Here is a 20,342-nt window from a genome sequence, read left to right on the forward strand (position 1 = left end):
CAATAATATCTACCAATGCAGTCCTCACGTCCTAAAAGGAAAAGAAGCGGTCCATGCCAAATCCTATCAAGATAATGCAGCTCTACTAGAAAAGATGTGACCTTTTTTAATCATTCACCCCATGATTAATGATTGGGGGCTTTATTACTCTAATTGAAGCCTTGACTATAGCAGTAATAAATGTTAGTACATTATCCCCTATATGAGTCGTAGCTTATCAAACAAAACATAATACGGTAGTACTAACAACAGAATCCACGGGTTCCGTTATCATGCAGGGAAGGTTTCAACTATGAGGAAAAGATACAGGAAACGAAGACGAGGACAGAGCAAAGAAGACAAGAAGTGAAGAAATCAACTTTAGGCGTGGGTGGGTGCGTGGGGGTCGAGTCGTCCTGTCGTGGCCCCATGTGACAACAACTCGCGAAAAGTGCCTTTCACGTACGTCTCTTGTACCTCATCGTCCTTCTGAAGCTCTCAATATAATATTCACTGTTCTTTAATGCAAACGTCTTTTTCGGGGCGTGATTGAATCTAGGAACCTAATTCCACGTCCGCAAGACGGCAAAAGTGAAAGTGACAATTACCAGATCGTAATTCTGCTTTTAACCCGCATTTTCTTGTTTTTCCCCTGTAATTTATTTGTTGTCAATAGACTCGAATCTTTTATGCTCTCGAAAGAAAATTTTACCACTGACGAAATCTTTTTCGTCATTATCATGTACTACTAATTAATTGTACGGACTTCGTTTTCTTTTTATTTATTTATTTATTTATTTTGGGTTCTGAGGAGGGACCAAAGGCTCTGTTAAGTACTAGCCTAGGGCACTAATAATTTATGTCTTCTATCGTAAAAGTCTTTGTTGGTCCAACAGGCCCGGAGTACCAGGTTCAAGCAACAAAAAAATAAAATAAAATATTCTTGTATGGACGGTGATCACGGAAATCTTTCACACCCAGTTAGAACTAAAAAAAAAGGTGACATGCGCGGTTCACGGTCAAGATTTGATCTAAAAAAATTGTACGATCCAGATCATTTATTGTACTTCATTTTTAACAATGTATATGGGATCCATAAAAATTTGTTCTAAAATTACACGTTATGTAAACAAAGTTATGCCGTGTGTAAATAAAGTTACGTAACGTATAAAATACACAAAATCGCCGGAAATGCAACCGTTCCTGCCTGTGGTCCAAAACATTGGTGGGATGGATGAGTTGTCTTTCTGTGTATTCCAGTTTCCTTTGGATAACTTGGAGTAATAGTACTTTTTTTAAAAACTTTTTTGCTTTCCTCTCACTCCCAAGTCAGAGGCTAAAGCAATTTCTTCTTTCTTTCTTTCTTTTCTTTAATTTTGATAGACTAATTAACAGCTCCTTTTCTAATAAGATTGTGAATTTTTAACGTGGTTGTTTATTCTGTCAACAGTTTGTTTCACTCTTAAAAATGTGACTAAATTCTTGGTCGGCATCCACTTTTCTAGTCGTACCTGGACTACGAATTTCATTTCCCTGCCAAATGTTTCTAGGTGGGCCGCGTGGCGCTCTTCCCTGATGTCCACTGCCGCTCCCAAGGCCCACGTTGATCACCCTCCTGATCAGACCCATAAACCTTTGCCGACAAGGCGGAGTACATTCCAACGGAGTAGCCCAAAATGAGCTCGGCTTTTGACCTTAATAGCCTGGTTTTAGAACGGCATTGAATGGTCATACTCACATCACAGCGGTATGCAATAAGAACTTGGGCCTCGGAGCCTCCAAAGCCCATTAAAGTCTTGGTTTTTCCTCTCCACGGAAGATCGAATGTCTTAATTTACATTGGAATCAATCTACCTGAACAATAAAAAATTTCATGCAGGCTTTTCGGCCTCCAGCCCAAAGAAAAAAGCTCATTTTCTTTTTCATTTTACTTTGGTTTTAGTTAAAAATCATCCTGTGGGAGTAGATAAATGAAACCCACGCGTAAAATGCATTCTACTACAGTAACTAAACAAAAACGCAAATTCACATATGATATGATAGCCCTATATATAAATCTAGACTGGAATCGAAGTTGTCGCGGTTTTCATAGATCAGTCTTTATTATAGGCTATAGCTGTGCTGTGATGGCAAAGTGGAAAATATTGGACTATGACTTTAAAGTTTATCTCCTCAAACTCAAAGAGTTTATCTCCTCGAACTGAGTCAAGTCGAGTTTTCGATTAATCGAGTCGAGTCTCGATTTAATTTTATTAAGTTCAAACTTGAGTTTGAATTCGACGAGTTACCAATTGAGTCGAGTTTGAACTTTGAACTCGAGCTCAAAAAAATAAAAAAAGTTTGCCATTTTTTTTTTCAATTAAGTACTGATTAGGGCTGCAAACGAACTGAATCAAGTCGAGTTTTTGATTAATCGAGTCGAGTATCGACTTAATTTTATTAAATTCAAACTCGAGTTTGAGTTCGACGAGTTACCAATTGAGTCGTGTTTCGAACTCGAGCTAAAAAAAAAATTTATTTTTTTAAAAAATAAATAAAATAATATTTTTTCTTAATAAATAATAAAATATTATGAATATATATGTAATTTTATTAATAAATATAAAAAATAAAAAAAAATATATATATATATACTCAAGTTTTGAAGTTGACTCTTGAGTTAACGAGTTTAATATTTTGAATTCGAGCTCGAGTCGAGCCGCTCACTAGGATCTCTGTCCGTTTGCTACGTTAGTACTAACGATTAAGAAAAACGGAATATGTGGTTTCAGCTTAATATATGAAGCTTCATCATATGATGGTATAGAGAGAGACAGAGAGAGCTCCAAAAAAACAAGATATAAATAAATAGTAATTTGCAAAGAATAAAGGGGAATGTATTAGAAAGTTTTTTTAGTACGTAATAGCGACACGCAACCAAACAAGCTCAGAAATTTCTCCCCACCCACCCGATGCAATAACAAATCAAACGACGGAAGAAGAAAAATACTTACTGTCTACTACTAATATACTCCATCTATTCAGAAAAGCATTTGCAGGGCCAGTTTAAGTTTCGCGTTTACTTTTACTTTTGGAAGCTTCTTATAATTTATTATTAAATTAATACTAGCTAGCTTATTATTAGTAAGCCTTTCTTTCCTCCTCAATTAATTTACTTGTAACTTTCTCAGAAAAAAAAATAAAGGAAATAAATTATTGTCTCCAGAAGGCATTTCATTTCTTCGCTAGGAGAATCAATCACTAGCAGCAATCGATCAAAGTCCCAGTGTGCCAAGACCAACTCAAATGCAGCTACCCCACAACCTTAAATTTTGTATGGTCCAGCAGCAAGAATCAAGCAGCCGCCTTCGTTTCGTTTATAAGCATAGTCTGTGCACAATTCCTCTGAATTTCTGAGAATATTACGAGACATTTCAAAACCAAGAATGGGTGGATGGTGTAACACATCAAAATTATTTTTTCTTCTTCAAAAAAAAAAAAGGGAAAGGAAAACTTCCAATTCTTGGATAACGAAGACTTGCATGCACGAGTTGACTGATTTCTTTCGCGGCAGCTTCATTTAGGCTCCCGCAACATTCTAATGATTTTATAGTACTCCAAGCAACTTGAACAAGGAAAAAATCCATTCTTTGCCAGTACCATTTCTGCAATCAATACCTGAAATATGCTTGTATCCAAACTATCATTTCTTTTCCTCTTCCTTCTGCACTTCTATTTCACAACCATCTCTGCCAGTCATATCCCAGTTCTTGATAACTTAGCCATTTCCAGCGGTTCTTCTGGCATCTTAACTGCATCCAATGGCCGCGTTTGGGTTGGAGATACCGGTTCCAAATCTTCCACGTTGCTGCAATTGAGTGGCAAATCAACCAAGTCAAGAGTCAACCACCATCCAGCTGCCTCCGTGGATGCTGTCCCCTACCTGACCGCACGCATATCTCATCACCACTTCACCTACACATTCCCCGTCAAGCCTGGCCAGAAAATCATCCGTCTGCACTTCAACCCTGTTTCATACAAGAATTTCAAGAAGTCTAGAGCTTTTTTTTCCGTCAAAGCCGGTCCTTACACCCTTCTCAGCAACTTCAATGGTTCCCTTGCTGCTGGTGCTTCAGGGGCTGGGCATTTTACTAGAGAATTCTGTGTCAATATAGAGGAAGATGAACTATTGAGCATAACGTTCTCCCCAGATCAAGGAAACGAAGGTTCTTCAGATGACCGATATGCATTTGTCAACGGTATTGAGATTGTCTGCATGCCTGCTGGTCTTTATTTCACCCCGGATGATGGCCTGGGACCCTTTGTCGTTGGCCAGAAATACAGATTCTTCATCGACAACAGCACCGCACTTGAGATGATTCAGCGGTTAAACATTGGCGGAAACTCCATTGCATCTGTTGAAGATGGAGGCATGTTCCGGTCATGGGATGAAGACCTCAATCACTTGCCACAAAACGGAAGCCTTGTAATTAAAAGGGTCATTCCAATCAAGTATACGCGGGCACCATCGTATATAGCACCAAAGAAAGTCTATCAAACTGCCAGGTCAATGGTTCCACATACGAATTTGAGAAGGCGCAATCTTATGTGGAAAATACCAGTGGATTTGGGATTTAGATACTTGATTAGGCTCCATTTCTCAGAGCTTGAGTTGGGGATAACGCAGTGCGGTGAGAGAGAGTTCAGGATTATCATAAATAATCAAGTCGCTGAAGATAATGCTGATGTCATCAAATGGGGTGCTGAACATGGAGTTGCAGTGTACAGGGACTATGTTGTGCTGATGGAGGGAGATAGGATGGAAGGTAAGCGTTATCTAAACATCACCTTCCAGCCAAAATTGGTGTTAAGCGGTAAAGAAACAGATGGGATCCTCAATGGGATGGAAATATTCAAGTTGAGCAACCCTGATAACAATCTTGCAAGCATGAGGACCATAGAATTTGTACGGAGTTCCAGATCTCAGAAACAAGAGGACAAAAAGATACTGTCTTTTGGCCGTAAGAATGCAGTTGCAACGGCGCTGACTGTCATAATCACTTTGTTGAATGTCACTGTGTATTATATCAGGCGGCTTTCAGAAACTAGTGCCAGGAACCTACGTTCGTCATCCTCAGAAAAATTTTGCCGCCTATTTTCAATTCATGAGATCCGATCAGCAACCAACGATTTCAGTCATGAATTCCTCATTGGCAGTGGTGGATATGGTAGAGTGTATAAGGGAAGCATTGATGGAGGAGCTACAACCGTTGCAATTAAGCGATTGAAATCAGAGTCTAGGCAAGGCGAAAAGGAGTTTTGGACAGAGATAAAGATGCTATCCAGGCTCCGCCATGAGCACCTTGTCCCTCTGATTGGTTACTGCAATGAAGGTCAAGAGATGATACTGGTATACGAGTATATGCCAAAAGGAACAGTTGCTGATCATCTTTACAAGATTGGTAGGCATGGTGGTTGTGCTCCTCCTCTCTCTTGGGAACAGCGGCTTAAGATCTGTATTGGTGCTGCACGTGGTTTGTACTTTCTTCACACCTCTCGACAGAGGGTAATCCACCGGGATGTGAAGAGCTCGAACATTCTGCTGGACGAGAATTGGGTGGCTAAGATTTCAGACTTCGGCCTGTCAAAGATGGGAGCACCTAACGAGTCAATTACACATATGAGTACCAATGTCAAAGGGACATTTGGCTATTTAGATCCAGAGTATTTCTTGACTCGCAAATTGACACGAAAATCTGACGTGTATGCTTTTGGAGTGGTGCTGTTTGAAGTGCTGTCTGGAAGGCCAGCTGTGGACTTACGACTTGAAGAGGAGCAACACAGCTTAGCTGCGTGGGCAAGATACTGCATAAGAAAGGGAAAAGTCGATAACCTCATCGACCGCAATCTGATAGGACAAATCTCCCCAGCTTGCTTAAAGGTGTTTGTTGGAATAGCAGGGAGGTGCGTGGATACGCATCCACATGAACGGCCTGCTATGGCTGACGTTGTCATTCCCCTTGAGTTAGCATTGGTGCTGCAACAGAGCCCAGGTTCCACAGAACAGGCAGAAGAAGACGATGATATCAACAACGTTGCAAGAAGTTCCAGTGAACAAAGTGATGGTGTTTTCTCATTGGATGAATTATCTGTTAACCCCTCCAATGGAGGAATGGAGCAGAACGTCTCCAAAGAGCTTTCAGGAGCTGCTCCTGGAACAAAAGAAACTTATGTTCTCAAGAATTCAAAGAAGGATAACAGTTCCAACAATGCAACATCATCAAGATGGTGGTGGGATCCATTTGGGCTTGTGCCAAGAAGTCCATCAAAAACGAAAGCTTCAGCACTACATGAAGGGCTCCGCCAATTCCACATCCAAGAGATACGAAAAGCCACCAATAATTTCCAGAACAGTTTCATCGTTGGCTTTGGAGGCTTGGACAGTGTGTACAAGGGCCTTGTGGATGATATCCCAAGAATTGTGGCGGTCAGACGATCAAGCAGTAGAGAATCAAGACTTTCGATGGCACGTGAATTGCAATCAAAGATGGAAATGGTCCCTTCACTAAGACATGCTCATGTCGTAACTCTGATCGGTTATTGCAATGATGAACCTGAACTGATGCTTGTGTATGAGTACATGGCCAATGGAAGCCTCCATGATCATTTATGTGACCCTAACAAGGATCCACTCCCATGGAAGCGGAGACTTCAAATCTGCATTGGCGCAGCACGAGGATTGTCCCATCTCCAGTCCACTGTTAAACTAACGAATCTCCACCGCAACTTGAAGTCAACCAACATTTTGTTAGACGAGAACTGGGTGGCCAAGGTTTCAGACTTTGGGTTATCCCGAAGAAGAGGTGTCAGTGGTGCGCATACAATTGTTAGAGGTGACTTGGGTTCTCTGGACTCAGACTATATACTGGATGACAGATTAACAGAAAAATCTTACGTATTCTCATTTGGCTTGCTACTGTTTGAGGTACTCTGTGCCACTAAAGAATCAACTCATTGGTTGGATGAGGATCATGTAAGTCTGGCTCAGTGGATAAAATCAGGCATAAGAAACAACCTCTCTGGCAGCAACATTGACCCATACCTAGCTGGTAAAATAGCACCTGAATGCTGTAGGATATTTGCAGAAACAGCCATTAAATGTCTGCTTGATAAGGGTTCTGAACGACCATCAATGAATGACATAGTGGCAAGTCTTGAGGCTGCGCTTAAGCTGCAAGAAGCGTCAGACAATGATGAGGGTGTTTAAGTGCAAAGTAGCTGACATGATAATGCAGTTCAGTTTTGTATGATGTTTACCAATAATGTTCACTTCATTCTGTAATTATGTGTGCTATTTAATGCTAATTAAGCTTGTTGTACGGAAATTATACGATAGATGGGATGGTTACAAACATCTGGGCAGCTTATTTTGAAGCATCAAGTTTAACTGGCTAACATGCCTGGTTAGAACTCGGCAGAAGATAGTTTAGAAAAATAAAAAGGCCATGTGAATTCTATTCTATTGGATCGAGGAATTTGATGAAAGATTTGAATTCAAATCGCTTTAATTGTTTGGATTGCTTAATAGGCATTTGAGTTTATAACACACCAACTATTAAAATATATTTTAAATACTAGAATAATTGATAATTTATAAATCCAAATACCTCCTAAATATAATGTAAACAAGTAGAGAAATTTGAGAGAATTTCTTAAATTCTTCGTTAGATCCCCCAATCGAAACGCAGCCTTGTGCTAGTTGAATTATTTGCATTACACGCAGTGATCTGGGAGATGCAAACTTGCGGAGTCCATACTTTCAGTGCACAAAACCGGGACGATATTCAGAATTACAATTCACCTAAAGACTGGAAAATACTCCCCCAATGAAATAGCCTTCTCGGCTTGATTTGTCCAAACGTACGTCTTCGAGCTATCCCGCACGCTTGCAGCGATTGTAGGCTGTACATGGTCTATTATTCATATTAACTGGCACGATGCAATTAGCATACTGAGCTGCATTGCAAACTGCCGGCCGCCGAAGAGCGCCGTAGGAAATTGCCTGTCCTTGTTGGAGCAGCAACCTGCCACCTGCAGAATAGTGCCAGAGAGACTCCCAATCCTCCTCATTTCCCCGGCTGCCGAAGAAGCAGTCTGCAAAAGCGCCATTGCACGACACTCGTGCATTGTTGAGCATATAAAAAGAAGCTGAAGCTCCTCCCAAGTCTTCTCCGAGGCTGAGCAACAAAACGAGGGAAAATAAAACTGCTGTATCTCTTTAATCCCATTGCAGCAGTGTATGTATGCTAGTATTTTCTTGTGAAGCTTCTGTCTGATGATCTCGTGGTGATATAGGATTAGACCTGTAAAAGGGGTCCAGGAAGGTCGCTGACTACCACAGTGAGTAATACCATTGAGCCACTTGATTGCGGACAAATAATACTGCAACTATGCAGGCATTCTTATTTGTTGTTTTGTCCCTATGCTGTTACACTTAAACTGGCTAAGAATCCTTTCCTTATTAGTATATTTTGTGCTCCTTTAGGAGAATTAAGAAAGCTTATAGTGTCGGCTAGCGAACCCTTTTCTTATGATTCTACATTCTGCATGATTGATGTCGGCAGATGATTCACTTGATTCCAAATTTACCGAATTTGTCTGTAAGCAAGCTTAAATAGTAGTAGTACTTGGCTGTCGGCACATCTGTTTTCTCCAAGATTTTTTTACGCAACCATGGAAATTGGTTGCCATCATCAAGATCATTTCATCAATATTGATCTCACATCAGAGGTTGTATGGCACAGTTCATGAGCAACTGCTTCTTTTAAATTCCGTATCAATTAGGAGTACTATCTTCTTCTCAAAGTCGTGGAGATATAGGCGAGCCACAAGATACAAGGGATCAGTGAACATCTTAACTACTAACACCACCAGTGCTATTAAAATGTAAAGTTATGCTGCTAATCGCTTGCTGACTACAAGCACAAGAAATAACAACTATTAGACCAAGTCATTCCCTTGTCCTTGTGCTTTAACATTTCATGTTAAGAATGCTCCTGCTCAGTCTTGTGACCTTGTGCATCATCACAAGTGCTGTTCTAGTAATTGTAAGCAATTCATTGCTGGAAAAAGCAATTTACAGGGAACAAAGGGGTATTCAATTTTCAACTAGTGACTTTATTGATCGGTTTATCTGGAAGACAGATTGGAAACAGCATTTGAACTTGTCACGTACTTTCACAGAGTAAAGATCAGCCACAAATCACTACACTTGGCTCCTTACTCTTTTAAACCCTGGCCCCAACAACCCCCCGGCCAGGGGGGGGGGAACTTACTGAATTTCCAGAATGACAGAAAAGAACAGCTTTCTGTAGCTAAGTTTGTATTGTGTAACTCCATGTATTCTTTTCTGCAAAAAAACCGTCTACCGAAGAAGCCCATGGGGCTGAAGCACATAGTCCCAATCAAACAGGACAGCCTGGAGGAGGTCTAACCCAATCCATATATGCAAGATCAGATTGGAATGCAAACAACACTATAATTTCATATGTCTTTAAACAGTTTTCCAACATCACACGACGGAATAGACAAACTCTCACTTAAGAAAAGAGGAAAATATTCAATCATATAAGCACAAGACATGGAAAATGCGTAGGCTCATCTAAAAGAGGAAATAATCCAGAAGTCTTTTTCAAAAAATTTTTTTAAAATTTTGGGTAGAAGTAATCACAAGTCATTACTGAATATCAAAAGGTGCTGCGTAACTTTAAGTTGCCCTCAAAATCCATGGTAAACCTCAACTGAAGATTAAACCCCCATCCTCATCATCATCGTTATCATGATCCTCATCCCGGCTGAACTCTGAGTATTCCTCCTCAAGTGATGAAGCATTGAAGAGTTCACCAGCTTTGCTATCATTGTTAGTTGGCATTTTTACTGAACTATGGGGGTTCCCTTTATTCATCTGTTTCGCATTGAATCACAATAACCACAACAAATTAGCACAGCAGTTACATCAATGTCCTGAAACTAAAAACAATTAGCATTAAGCAGCACACTTGCAAATTAATGGAGAATCTGAATCAACTAATTCAATGACAAGTCGAACTGCATGCAATCCAGATTTTGTGCATTATCTTACCGTCCGTAGGAGAGTTCTCCTCTCTCTCTCCCTAGCATTCTTGATCGCCTATCACCAAATAAAAAGATAATTAGCTTCTAAAGGAACAAAATCCCAAGTCCAAACCTCCAGCATTACGGAGGGAAAAATTCTCTGCTCAGTAAACAAACCTCCTCTAGTGTCTTCTGCTCAGTCTCCTTTTCTGAGAGGTCTCTGCAATTTACAGAAAATCATAAGTTCCTGAAAAAACCCGTAATTGCTTTCCTCAAACACATAGTCACATAAGCTTATACACAATCCTTTGGGTGTAACATCTGACATGTATCTTTTTACCTCCCAACTATATGCCCAACCCGACATGAGCACTTTGCGCATACTTTATTCTCCTTAGCACAAGCTGGTAATATTACAAAGCATTTCAGCCAAGCAATTAAGAATCAAATATTACTCAACACACTACGACAAACATTTAAACGAATCAGTAGAAATGCGAACAAAGAATTTTGAACCAAACAGAAAGGTTTAACTAACCATTACAGAGATTATGGTGAGCTTGTCGAACAGCCCGCTTGGAACATTTCTGACTGAATCCCAAAGAATAAGATTATAAGTAAATGAATCCCGTAGCCAAAATTGAGTTGCGCATCAATAATTCAATACCAATCTTTTAGTACTACATAAATTTAAAGAAAAGAGAAAAGAGACCAGGTAAGTAAGTACCATTTAGCGGGCTCAGTGAGGGGTTTGTATTTGCCGTACTTGCGCTTCCATTCAATCTGTTCTTTACATCTCTGGCATACTCCGGTTACCTCTGAATATGGCCGGAACTTCCCTCCTAATTCCTGCCATCATTAGTCATAGCAATACCATTACTTTTTTTTCTTTTCCCAAACGAAAATAAAGAGGGGAAAACTTGTAGAGAAGGCGGTGAACATTACGGTTTCGTTGATTTTAACACCAGCCTTGGGCTTCCAGGCAAATTGATTTTGGTGCTTTGGGGGACCTTTTCTGTTGCTCATCTTTTGTCTCGCCTCTTTCGCCGCCGACAAAAGTTTCTTGGTTCCCCGGTTAAAAACCTATCGAGCGGTTGTGAATCCGTAATTTGTTTAACTACAATAAACCCCCAGTCATGAAAACCTCATTTCACTTTGACCCCTAACTTTACTTTGTTGCAGTCTATCCATCTTTAAGACAGAAATACCCCTTCGAACATTTGATGGCAAGTGCGATTTTTTTTTTTTTTGCTAGCAATGATAATAGTTTGTATAATTTATTCTAACTAATCTGAGGGGAGGAGAAGGGAGAAGGGAGAAGCCACAAATAGTGGCTGGTGAGAGGCCATGATCGAATCCTTGGTATTTCACCTTCACCAAAACTTAAAAAGACGTCTTAGTGACCAACACCCAAAGAGACTGTTAGATGGCAAGTGCGAATTGGACCTTTTAATTTGCAATTCAAGCCTTAAACCTTTATGAAAACGCATATTTTTTTTGTCTCTTTATATGTGAAAAATCTCAAGCCCCAAACCTCTCTATCACCCTCTCACCCCCATTTCCTCACTTCCCTACCACCCAACTCAAGGTACCATTGCTCGATGCATCTGCAGTCTTTATGGAGGAAGAAACTGAATTTCCTGCCACGTCTCCCTCAAGGATGAGGAACAAAATGAGGAAAAGAAGACTAGTATTCGCCTTGAAGCTGAAGCTCATGATTTCCCTTAACCAGCTCAAATTGACAAGCGAATGACAAAAAAGAAAAAGAAACTTTTTTGAGCGATTCAAAGCAATATTAATAATTTCAGGTTGTTCGAAAGCTAATACGGATAATGCGCGTCCTCTATGCTTCCATGACGCCTATGCATTGATGCGTCTGTAACTAAATAGCTCCAGATTTAGCATTACATTCGAGAAATTCAAATCTTCTTTACGTCATAAACTGGGGATCTTTGTCTGCATCTTAAGAATGGCTTTGAAGTGTCACTGCTGTTACACTGAAAGTTGTTCAGAGGAGCGCACCATAAACCTTGTCTGGTGTCTTTGCATCCCTACTGCAGACCCAAACGGTAAATGGGGCCATACCCAATAATCAGGTGCTTGAGCGAAACAAAACTGCTCGCTTAACGACTGGACTTCTCTCTGGCGATTGATTGCTCACGGGATAGTATTTAGGTCGACAGCTTAGAAGCAACTGACAATTGACAAACAACCACAACCCAAGATATCATGAAACAAAATTCTTTCATTTAAGCTAGTGATTTTTTCCAAGTACATCCAGTACAGGAGTATACAAATTCATCAGAAGAATTATATGATCACATCGTCAAAGTTATTTGACAAAATTGGCAACCGTGCACTTTCAGTTTTAAGGTTGCCAGGTCTGTTGCAGGTAATACACGCTTCCACCTTCCCTTGCATTGTCCCTTCCCAGAGTAAGCATTCCTCCAATTTTGTATCTAAATCTCATCAAATTTAACAAAGATCTACAATCTACTTGGAAAAAACGCAACTGTTATGGAATCCTGCTTGATAAAGTCATTCTTCTTTTGCACACAACCTCTCTGTCAAAGAAAACACAATGACTAATCAACAGATTGACCTCGAGAAAAATGACTCTAAATCTCGTTGCTGTGTCTGATAAGAAAATATTAATAAGAAGGAACGTGTGAGCTAAATATTCTATACAAAAGTGGCCCGACAAATATATTACTCCTTAAACTACAATCAACATGAAAAATAGCACGAATGCAACAATATATTAGGGAATGACAGCGTAAACGCATGACAGGGAAATCCTGTGCCAAGATCATTAGATGACATTATTCAAGCAGACTAAGAACCAAGGCAGTTGTGTAAAAAGACAAAGACCGTACAGTTTAAGGCTCTAAATTATAGTAGTTTCTCGCAACACAAACTAAAGCTAACAAGAAAACATTGTGTTGCGGCCTTAGAATCAATCTTCATCTCTTTCATTTTTACTTTTTATGGTTTCATGATAAATCAAAAAGCACATAATTTCTAAAACAAGATGGAAAATGATGCCAAAAAAGCAGGATTTTGATGACATAATATGACTGGAAAACTCAAAGAGTCATACTCAAATATTCGTAGGCTAGTATCATTGAAGTTCCCCATGCTGACATGCTGAAAAACCTTGGACCGAGTCCTCTATAAAATCCTGTCCATCCATCTTCTGAGATCAATGTTTTGACTACTTGCCTGGTTGTGGGTCTCTTCTCATGCCCCATAACCTGTAGAACATGAAAGACTAGTTGCATAAAATCATCAACATCAAGAGCCTCATAGCAGAACATAGAACATCTAATTCAAAGTCCAACATGTATTACTTTAAAGACAGTCAAATCATTCTAACTTCAAAAGAAAGAAGTTTGGGACTTCAAGCTACAGTCTTCACCATCTAAGGGCACCCGTTCTACTCCTGTTGCTATTAATATCACTTCTTTTGGAAGCTGTGAACAAAATTTGCAGAAACTAGTTCCAAAGTCTAGGGCCAAGTCACTCACTTCAAAGATTTGAGTTGTTTGCAACAGGATACTTGGAAAAGTCATGACTATAACATGAAAAGAACTAGGTGAAGGACAATGTAAAAACAAGATTACCGCCACCAGACAAAACAAGATAGTCTAAGCATGCTGACGCAGCCATCTATGTGGGCAAAGAATGGTAAATTGTGTTCTCGTAATCTAGATCAGAATTTAGAATTACTAGAACATATGCATGCCTGTAATCGAGTCTTGATAGTGTCCAATGGCGTTGTGATGCATGATGCAGTAGCACCAGCAAATATCCCTCCAGCAGCTTGGACCATCACTATAGTCCCCTGACTAGGAGCTTGTCCCACATGCTCGCTGCCTTGACCTAGAAGCCTGCCAGAAACATCAGAATGATGCCATGCCAATCAAGATATAGGAAAGTTCAATTAGTATTCCCTCCATCCCATTTGAAAGTGTCATGTTTTTCTTTTTGGTCTGTCCCAAAATTTGTGTCACTTTCTAAATTTGGCAAAAAGTATTTTATGCACTTTACAAGTCTACCCCTTCATTTACTTACTTGGGCGGCCCACCATTTTGTCATCAGCAAAAAGCCAGTCAAACGCATGGAAAGGTAAATATGTCATACAAACTAATAAATGCACAAGAGCATGCAACACACTCGAGTTATGTCATGGGTTTTGGTCAACTAAAACTATTCTTTGGCCACACAATCTACTATTTAGCCATTTGAGTAAGAATCTGAATTAGTAAGTTCCAGCTCCACCACTCTTGCCAAGTTGCTTTACTAAGGGTAATCATGTCAAACGAACCCAAACTTTTCACCAACTGACACTGCTGAAAAAAAGCACACTTCCCAAAATGTGACAAAAAATTTGGGACAGAGGGAGTATTTAATTTAGGCAGCATTCAAGCGTGCACTTTATGGATAGGATGCAAATGTTTACTTCAAATGTACAGCATCACAACCATGTCCAGGATCACAAGATATAGTTAGTAAGTCACTGATGCAATTGCAAATTATATAGTTGTAAACACGCATGCAGTTGGACTGGCAGAAGCAGAAACGTAAAATATTACAAATATTCAAGAGTTAATTTTCCTTTCAACATGAGAGTCCATTTATAATCCAGTCCCGCATATATTAGCAAGAAAACTGAAATAGCAAATCTCACCTCCAGATAAACCGTTGGCTTGAACCATAGCTTGCCCACCAAACAGCACTAGATGGGGAATAAGTCATAATAGATAGACCAAATCCTCTGTACAATCCACGAACCCCATCTGTTTTGAGAACTTGACGCACAACATCCAGGCCACCATTATAGCTTGCATGGCCAGAATACCCTTGCACCATCAGCTTTTGGCTAACCTTTTCAAAATCAGTTTCAAGCACTTAAACTCCCAAATTAACCACACAGCTTGGAACATTTATGCTGGAGTGAAAATTTATTGGAGAATATGTTTGTTGAAATTGGTTGAGCATGTAAGTTCTACTTGACAATAGAATAAACCAAACATGGAAAGTACGACTAGTCCAGGAGGAAAACAAAAGACATGGAAAAATTAGATTTTCAATGGTAATTGTATACTCAAAAAGCAATCACCGAAAAAATGATTTTGTTAGCAAGACTATGAGATATCAAACCAAATTATAATATGGTAAATTTCCTCCCAGCCCCAAAATCTTACTCCCTTAGAATATTTGGAGATAGAGAGATGTTCAACTGCATACCACATCAATTGGGACAAATACAGCTTGTGAACAGAGAGATGCAAACATTCCAGCAATTCCATTCGCAATAGCAGCCTGTGTAGGCTCTGAGAATTTGAATGGTTCAACCATTTTGTAAGCAGCCACCTTCGTTGTCTCTAATGCAGTGAGGAATATAATCCTAGCAGGAATTGCTCCAGTGATGACCGTACCAAAACCTCTGTACAATCCAGGAATCCCATCTGTTTTTAATATTCCTTTTATGACAGAAAATGCATCCTTCTCTACAGCTTCTTTTGTAGCAACCTGCAGCCTAGTCTTCACAACTGATATAGGATATAGTCCAACCGTAAGACCCGTAAATATTCCAGCTCCAACAACATAGAATTTGCTTTTGTCAAGCCTACAAGAAAGATTCAAAGAAACATAACACCACTGATTCTAGTATTTCTTTAACAGCGTCTATCACGGTAATGCACGGCAAAGGAAATAAGTGATAATATTACTCAAAACAAATGTCAACTGTTAACAGAAACAAAACCACTTCATTCAACTAATTATACAACCTACTCACCATTGTCCCTTCGTATAATTGCCTACAGAAAGCCAATAACCTGGCCATGCCCTAGAAATAGTCTCATATTTTTATGGGTAGGTATAGTCAGTTTCAGCTTCTACAATAAAACCAGGCAATAACAAGTAATAAATACCCCACATTAAACCATCATAATAACGAAAAAAATCCATCTACAATCGTCTCGCATTTGTGTAATCAAAACATAATTCAGCTTTAACAACAAATTGAGACACAAGTTTAATACACTTTAAGACATTAATGCTCCAAATCGTAAGTCGTGATCGGCAAACTTCAATGCAATCACAAAGAAACGATAAAGGGGAAATGAAATTAATGAACAAAAGAACACAGTTAATCCGTAGCACCATAATTAGTCGGAAATAAGAATGAACAGGCAGATCAAGTAAACCTTACTTGTCCCAATTAATCTCCGCTTGACCTAACGAACCTCGATGAGCCTCAGCAGCGTCCATCTGGAAATCCGTCAACCAGGCAATACCAAATCCTAGAGGCCAAACTCGGAATGAATACTATTTCTTTCTGGCTTTTTTTTGGGGGGCACAAAAAAAAATTGATTAAGTTTAAGATATCTTCGAATTAGGATTCTTCGTTTAATGAGTCAAACAGGAAAAAGAAAAGAAATGAAGGATGGTTCCTCTGCTGCTGACCAGTCGTTTAAATGCTACAAATTTCATGTGAAAAGATGAATGCCGTTTGTGCGTTTGTTTGACAGTTAGATTTTGGGCAACGCTGCAACCCTCATTGGCCGGCGGCGCCTGGAGCATCTGCCGTGCTAAATTACCCAATAAGACTCTCTTAGCCGAATTATGGAAAGCTAAAGCACAAAAGTCATGCAAGGGTGTTTCTGTCATTTTGGGGTGAGACCGGTGTATCTGCTGCTGTTGAGTCTGCTAAAATTTTGTATTACTTTAATCGTACGTCTATTCTTTTCCGTTTCCCTTTTTTTTTGGGATAATTTCAGAAACCTCCCTTTAGATTTCAAATAATTTCACTCGGCCCTCTTAAGTTTAAAAAAGTACACTTACCTCCCTTGGCATCTGGCATCAGAAAGTACCTAAAATGCCCTTCACTTGATAGACAATTCTCAATTTAAAGCAATAGATTTACAAAACCCAAAAAACTTTCTATTTTTCTATCTCGTCTATTTTCGCTTCTTTCTTTTCTAGTTAATATACTATTATACCCTTTTTTATTACCTTCAATTTTATGGATATTAGCAAATTGAAATTGGAATATTGATAGATGGAACAAATTACATGTCAAATTAAAAGGAAATGAAGAGACTCGCTGTAACAGAGAAATAAATAATGAAATTAATTATTGAAATAAGAAGAAGAACCAAAGATATGGAATTTGTCATATTTTGCTTGTTGTCAAGAAATTTTTTTGTAAAATAGCAATAATTGCACGAGGATTTGTTGTTATAATTTTATTGTGGAGGTAGAATTTACTCTCTACTTTTGAAATTTTAATATTTTTAAGGTAATAAGGGAGTTATAATGGTGGTTTTAGATTAAATGAGATTGTATTGAAAAGGTATTTGGGTATTGAGATTTAATTTTGAGGTATAAAATTGGTTGTCAATGGTATATGGTGTGTGTGTGTGTGTGTATTTTTTTGTATTTTTATTTTTATTTTGTTGCATAGCAAGCATCGATATTGTATATGCAATTTGAGACTTTTGAACAGCTATTTAGATTTGGAGCTTTATGGTTGGACGGTTATTAGAGATTAGGTTTGTCGATTTGTGCAAAATGTGGAAGAAAATGATTTAATATACTATGTTTTTCTTTCTTAATTTTGTAGAAAAGAGCAATTTAGGATATTTGAAAGAAAATCTAGTTTGACGGATGAACATTGTTATAGAAATAGTAAAAAATAGGGGAGGTATATGTAATTTTAAAAAATTGAGGAGAGCTTTCTGCAATTATTAAAAATCTTAAGGGAGGTATGTGAAATTATCCTTCTTTAAAAAAAAAAAAAAAAAAAAAGAAGAAGAAGAACTCAATCCATTTTCAAGATATTAAGATGGTTCAAATTTGGTTTTAGAAATTTGTAGAAACATGTTTAATAATATATTTATGAAAAAACTCCACCACAAACGAGGAAAAGGAGTGAGAGTTATCATCGGTCTCTTGTGAGAACCTTTTTACTTCTATGACGATGTTGCTGCGATATAATTACTGCTGTATATTATCAAATGAGTGCTTGTTAGTGGAAGCCCAGTTTTATTAATTACAAGGCGTGCGTAAGGGCATGCAAAACTGCCAATCATAAAAAATTCTTTTTTATGATACCAACCTTAAATATTCAATGCCAAGTCGGTTAGCTGCTTAAGCTTTGTTTGATTTCTTAAATTTCACAGACAGGGCTGTTAGAGATTCGAACTCTTGGTCAACCATTCGACTCGAGTAGCTGGTTTGTTAATTCAAGTTGAGCACTTGCCTCGTAGAAGAAGGCTCGACCAATTTTTTTGAGCAATTATATTTTTTAATTAAAAATAATATACATGTGAAATTACACTTATACGTGTGGAAGCAGTGAAATTTACTATTAAAGAATTTAGTTTGAATTCAAGTAATTCGAACTTGACACAACTTGCAAGAACCCCCAAAGTCATTTGAGTTGAGGTCGAGGCCATGTACTACTCTTTTTTTTTTTTCCCCAAACGATAAGAGAGAGGCCATGTACTACTTGTTCAAATCGGATTTGAACTTAAGAGTTTTTACTCAATCAAACTCGAATAACATTGACAATAATTGAGCTCGACTTACCCAGAATGTATTCCTATTTCATACCAAATAAGGAGAACAAACAGAGAAACATATGTATGTTTGTTTGGATACCATATTATTTCCAATAATATTTCATTTACATTAGGGAAAATCGCCCAAAACGTCCCTCACATTTTATAAAATGATTTTTTTCGTCCTTCACTTTTAAAAGTGTAATTTTATGTCCCTTACATATTCACATCGGTCAAATTTAGTCCCTAACTAGGTTTCCGATCATGTTTTTGCCGGAATCCATCATGTGCAAGGCACATGATTATTTTTGAAGGGTAAATTTGTCAAATTATATTTTACATAATCTAATATATAGTCCTCCACATTTTATAAAACAAATTTTTTCGTTCTTTACATTTTATAAAATGATTTTTTCATCCCTCACATTTCACAAAATGAATTTCTCCATCCCTCACATTTCAGAAAATAAATATTTTCATCCCTCACTAATTATGTGTGTAAGGGAAACCCTAAAAAAAAAACCATGTGTGTGAATACATTTTGTTTAAACACATGTATATGTCTATTTGATTTTGCTTAATAATACGAATAGCATAAATATACGTATGTGTCTTTTTGATTTTACTTAACAATATAATTATACGTGATCATTTGATTTCATATAGTATTAGCAAGTAAAAAATCTGGCATTCATTGTCAAGTTGGCCAATGAAGCTATTTTTGGTCAAAATACAATAATAATATGCAAATTAAGATTCTATTGGTAAACGTTAGTCATAATCATACAAAAAGAGAAGATAACCCACAAGTTGGATCCAATTACATGTGTTTATCCTATTATTATTAAACAAAAATCAAATAAACATATACATGTGTTTTAAAAAATGTATTCATACACATAATTAGTGAGAAATGAAAAATTCATTTTTTGGAATGTAAGGGATGGAGAAATTCATTTTATGAAATGTGAAAGATAAAAAAAATCATTTTATAAAATGTGAGGGACGAAAAAATTTATTTTATAAAATGTGGAGGACTATAGATCAGATTATGTAAAACAAAATTTGATAAATTTACCCTTCAAAAATGATCACGTGCCTTGCACATGATGGATTCCGGCAAAAAAATAATCGGAAACCTAGTTAGGGACTAAATTTGACCGATGTGAATATGTAAGGGACATAAAATTACACTTTTAAAAGTAAGGGACGAAAAAAGTTATTTTACAAAATGTGAGGGACGTTTTGGACGATTTTCCCTTTACATTATAAACACATTTTACAACTCACATTTTTATATTTCCAACCATCTTTTTATTTCACGTACATCACATCATAAAAAGTGTTACAGTAATTATTCCAAATAATATTTCAAATAACACTCTATCCAAACAAGTTATTTCAAATAATATTTCATATTTAGTCATATTGAGTAACGCATAATCCATTTTGACATATAAATTAAAAAATTGAACGATAACATCACTTGAAGAGCCAACTAGTAGCAAACAGCTAATTTTCAGGGAAAAGTATAGCTAACCCGTGATCACAATTCAGAAGGGGACAGAAGTAAAACTTAAGACTAAAACAAATTTTCAAAACGACTCCAAAACATGCATATAGTTCCGAAATCCGGTACCATTTTTGGAGGATTAAAGCATGAATTGGGTAAAAAAAATCTAAAATCTCGAAAACAAT

The 20,342-nt window shown here is 37.8% G+C and overlaps 3 protein-coding genes across 5 annotated transcripts; 1 reads left to right on the plus strand and 2 right to left on the minus strand.

Moving 5' to 3' along the window:
- Positions 1-3,501: 3,501 nt before the first annotated feature.
- LOC113697920 (receptor-like protein kinase FERONIA) lies at positions 3,502-7,343 on the plus strand. The gene has a single exon (XM_027217537.2). It carries the CDS (start codon positions 3,644-3,646, stop codon positions 7,223-7,225), a length of 3,582 nt encoding a protein of 1,193 aa, XP_027073338.1. The 5' UTR covers positions 3,502-3,643; the 3' UTR covers positions 7,226-7,343.
- A 2,133-nt stretch (positions 7,344-9,476) lies between these two features.
- Positions 9,477-11,196, minus strand: LOC113697915 (uncharacterized). 3 transcript variants are annotated; one of them, XM_027217529.2, is made up of 7 exons: positions 11,017-11,192; positions 10,799-10,920; positions 10,610-10,662; positions 10,412-10,475; positions 10,249-10,291; positions 10,100-10,147; positions 9,477-9,922 (listed from the first exon to the last, which is right to left on the minus strand). In XM_027217529.2, the coding sequence occupies exons 1-7, from the start codon at positions 11,095-11,097 to the stop codon at positions 9,755-9,757; spliced, it is 579 nt and encodes a 192-aa protein (XP_027073330.1). In that variant the 5' UTR covers positions 11,098-11,192; the 3' UTR covers positions 9,477-9,754. The 3 variants fall into 3 exon arrangements, with proteins under 3 accessions (XP_027073330.1, XP_071913219.1, XP_027073331.1); XM_072057118.1 differs by having other exon boundaries at positions 9,866-9,987; positions 11,017-11,196; XM_027217530.2 differs by having other exon boundaries at positions 9,866-9,981; positions 11,017-11,195.
- Positions 11,197-12,522: 1,326 nt separating this feature from the next.
- LOC113697831 (uncharacterized) lies at positions 12,523-16,671 on the minus strand. Its single transcript, XM_027217420.2, has 6 exons — positions 16,292-16,671; positions 15,322-15,703; positions 14,762-14,958; positions 13,817-13,961; positions 13,172-13,325; positions 12,523-12,635 (listed from the first exon to the last, which is right to left on the minus strand). The coding sequence occupies exons 1-6, from the start codon at positions 16,348-16,350 to the stop codon at positions 12,610-12,612; spliced, it is 963 nt and encodes a 320-aa protein (XP_027073221.1). The 5' UTR covers positions 16,351-16,671; the 3' UTR covers positions 12,523-12,609.
- Positions 16,672-20,342: the final 3,671 nt, after the last annotated feature.

The sequence above is a fragment of the Coffea arabica genome, chromosome 7c (assembly GCF_036785885.1).
Source record: "Coffea arabica cultivar ET-39 chromosome 7c, Coffea Arabica ET-39 HiFi, whole genome shotgun sequence".
Taxonomy (NCBI): domain Eukaryota; kingdom Viridiplantae; phylum Streptophyta; class Magnoliopsida; order Gentianales; family Rubiaceae; genus Coffea; species Coffea arabica.

Coding starts and splice junctions, on each gene's coding strand:
- LOC113697920 (XM_027217537.2), top strand. CDS start 3,644: ATGCTTGTATCCAAACTATCATTTCTTTTCCTCTTCCTTCTGCACTTC.
- LOC113697915 (XM_027217529.2), bottom strand. CDS start 11,097: ATGAGCAACAGAAAAGGTCCCCCAAAGCACCAAAATCAATTTGCCTGG. Junction 10,921..11,016: donor GTGTTAAAATCAACGAAACC/GTAATGTTCACC, acceptor TAATGATGGCAG/GAATTAGGAGGGAAGTTCCG. Junction 10,292..10,411: donor GTTGGGCATATAGTTGGGAG/GTAAAAAGATAC, acceptor TGTAAATTGCAG/AGACCTCTCAGAAAAGGAGA.
- LOC113697831 (XM_027217420.2), bottom strand. CDS start 16,350: ATGGACGCTGCTGAGGCTCATCGAGGTTCGTTAGGTCAAGCGGAGATT. Junction 13,962..14,761: donor AGCCAACGGTTTATCTGGAG/GTGAGATTTGCT, acceptor TGTTTCTGGCAG/GCTTCTAGGTCAAGGCAGCG. Junction 13,326..13,816: donor CTATCAAGACTCGATTACAG/GCATGCATATGT, acceptor CATGTTCTACAG/GTTATGGGGCATGAGAAGAG.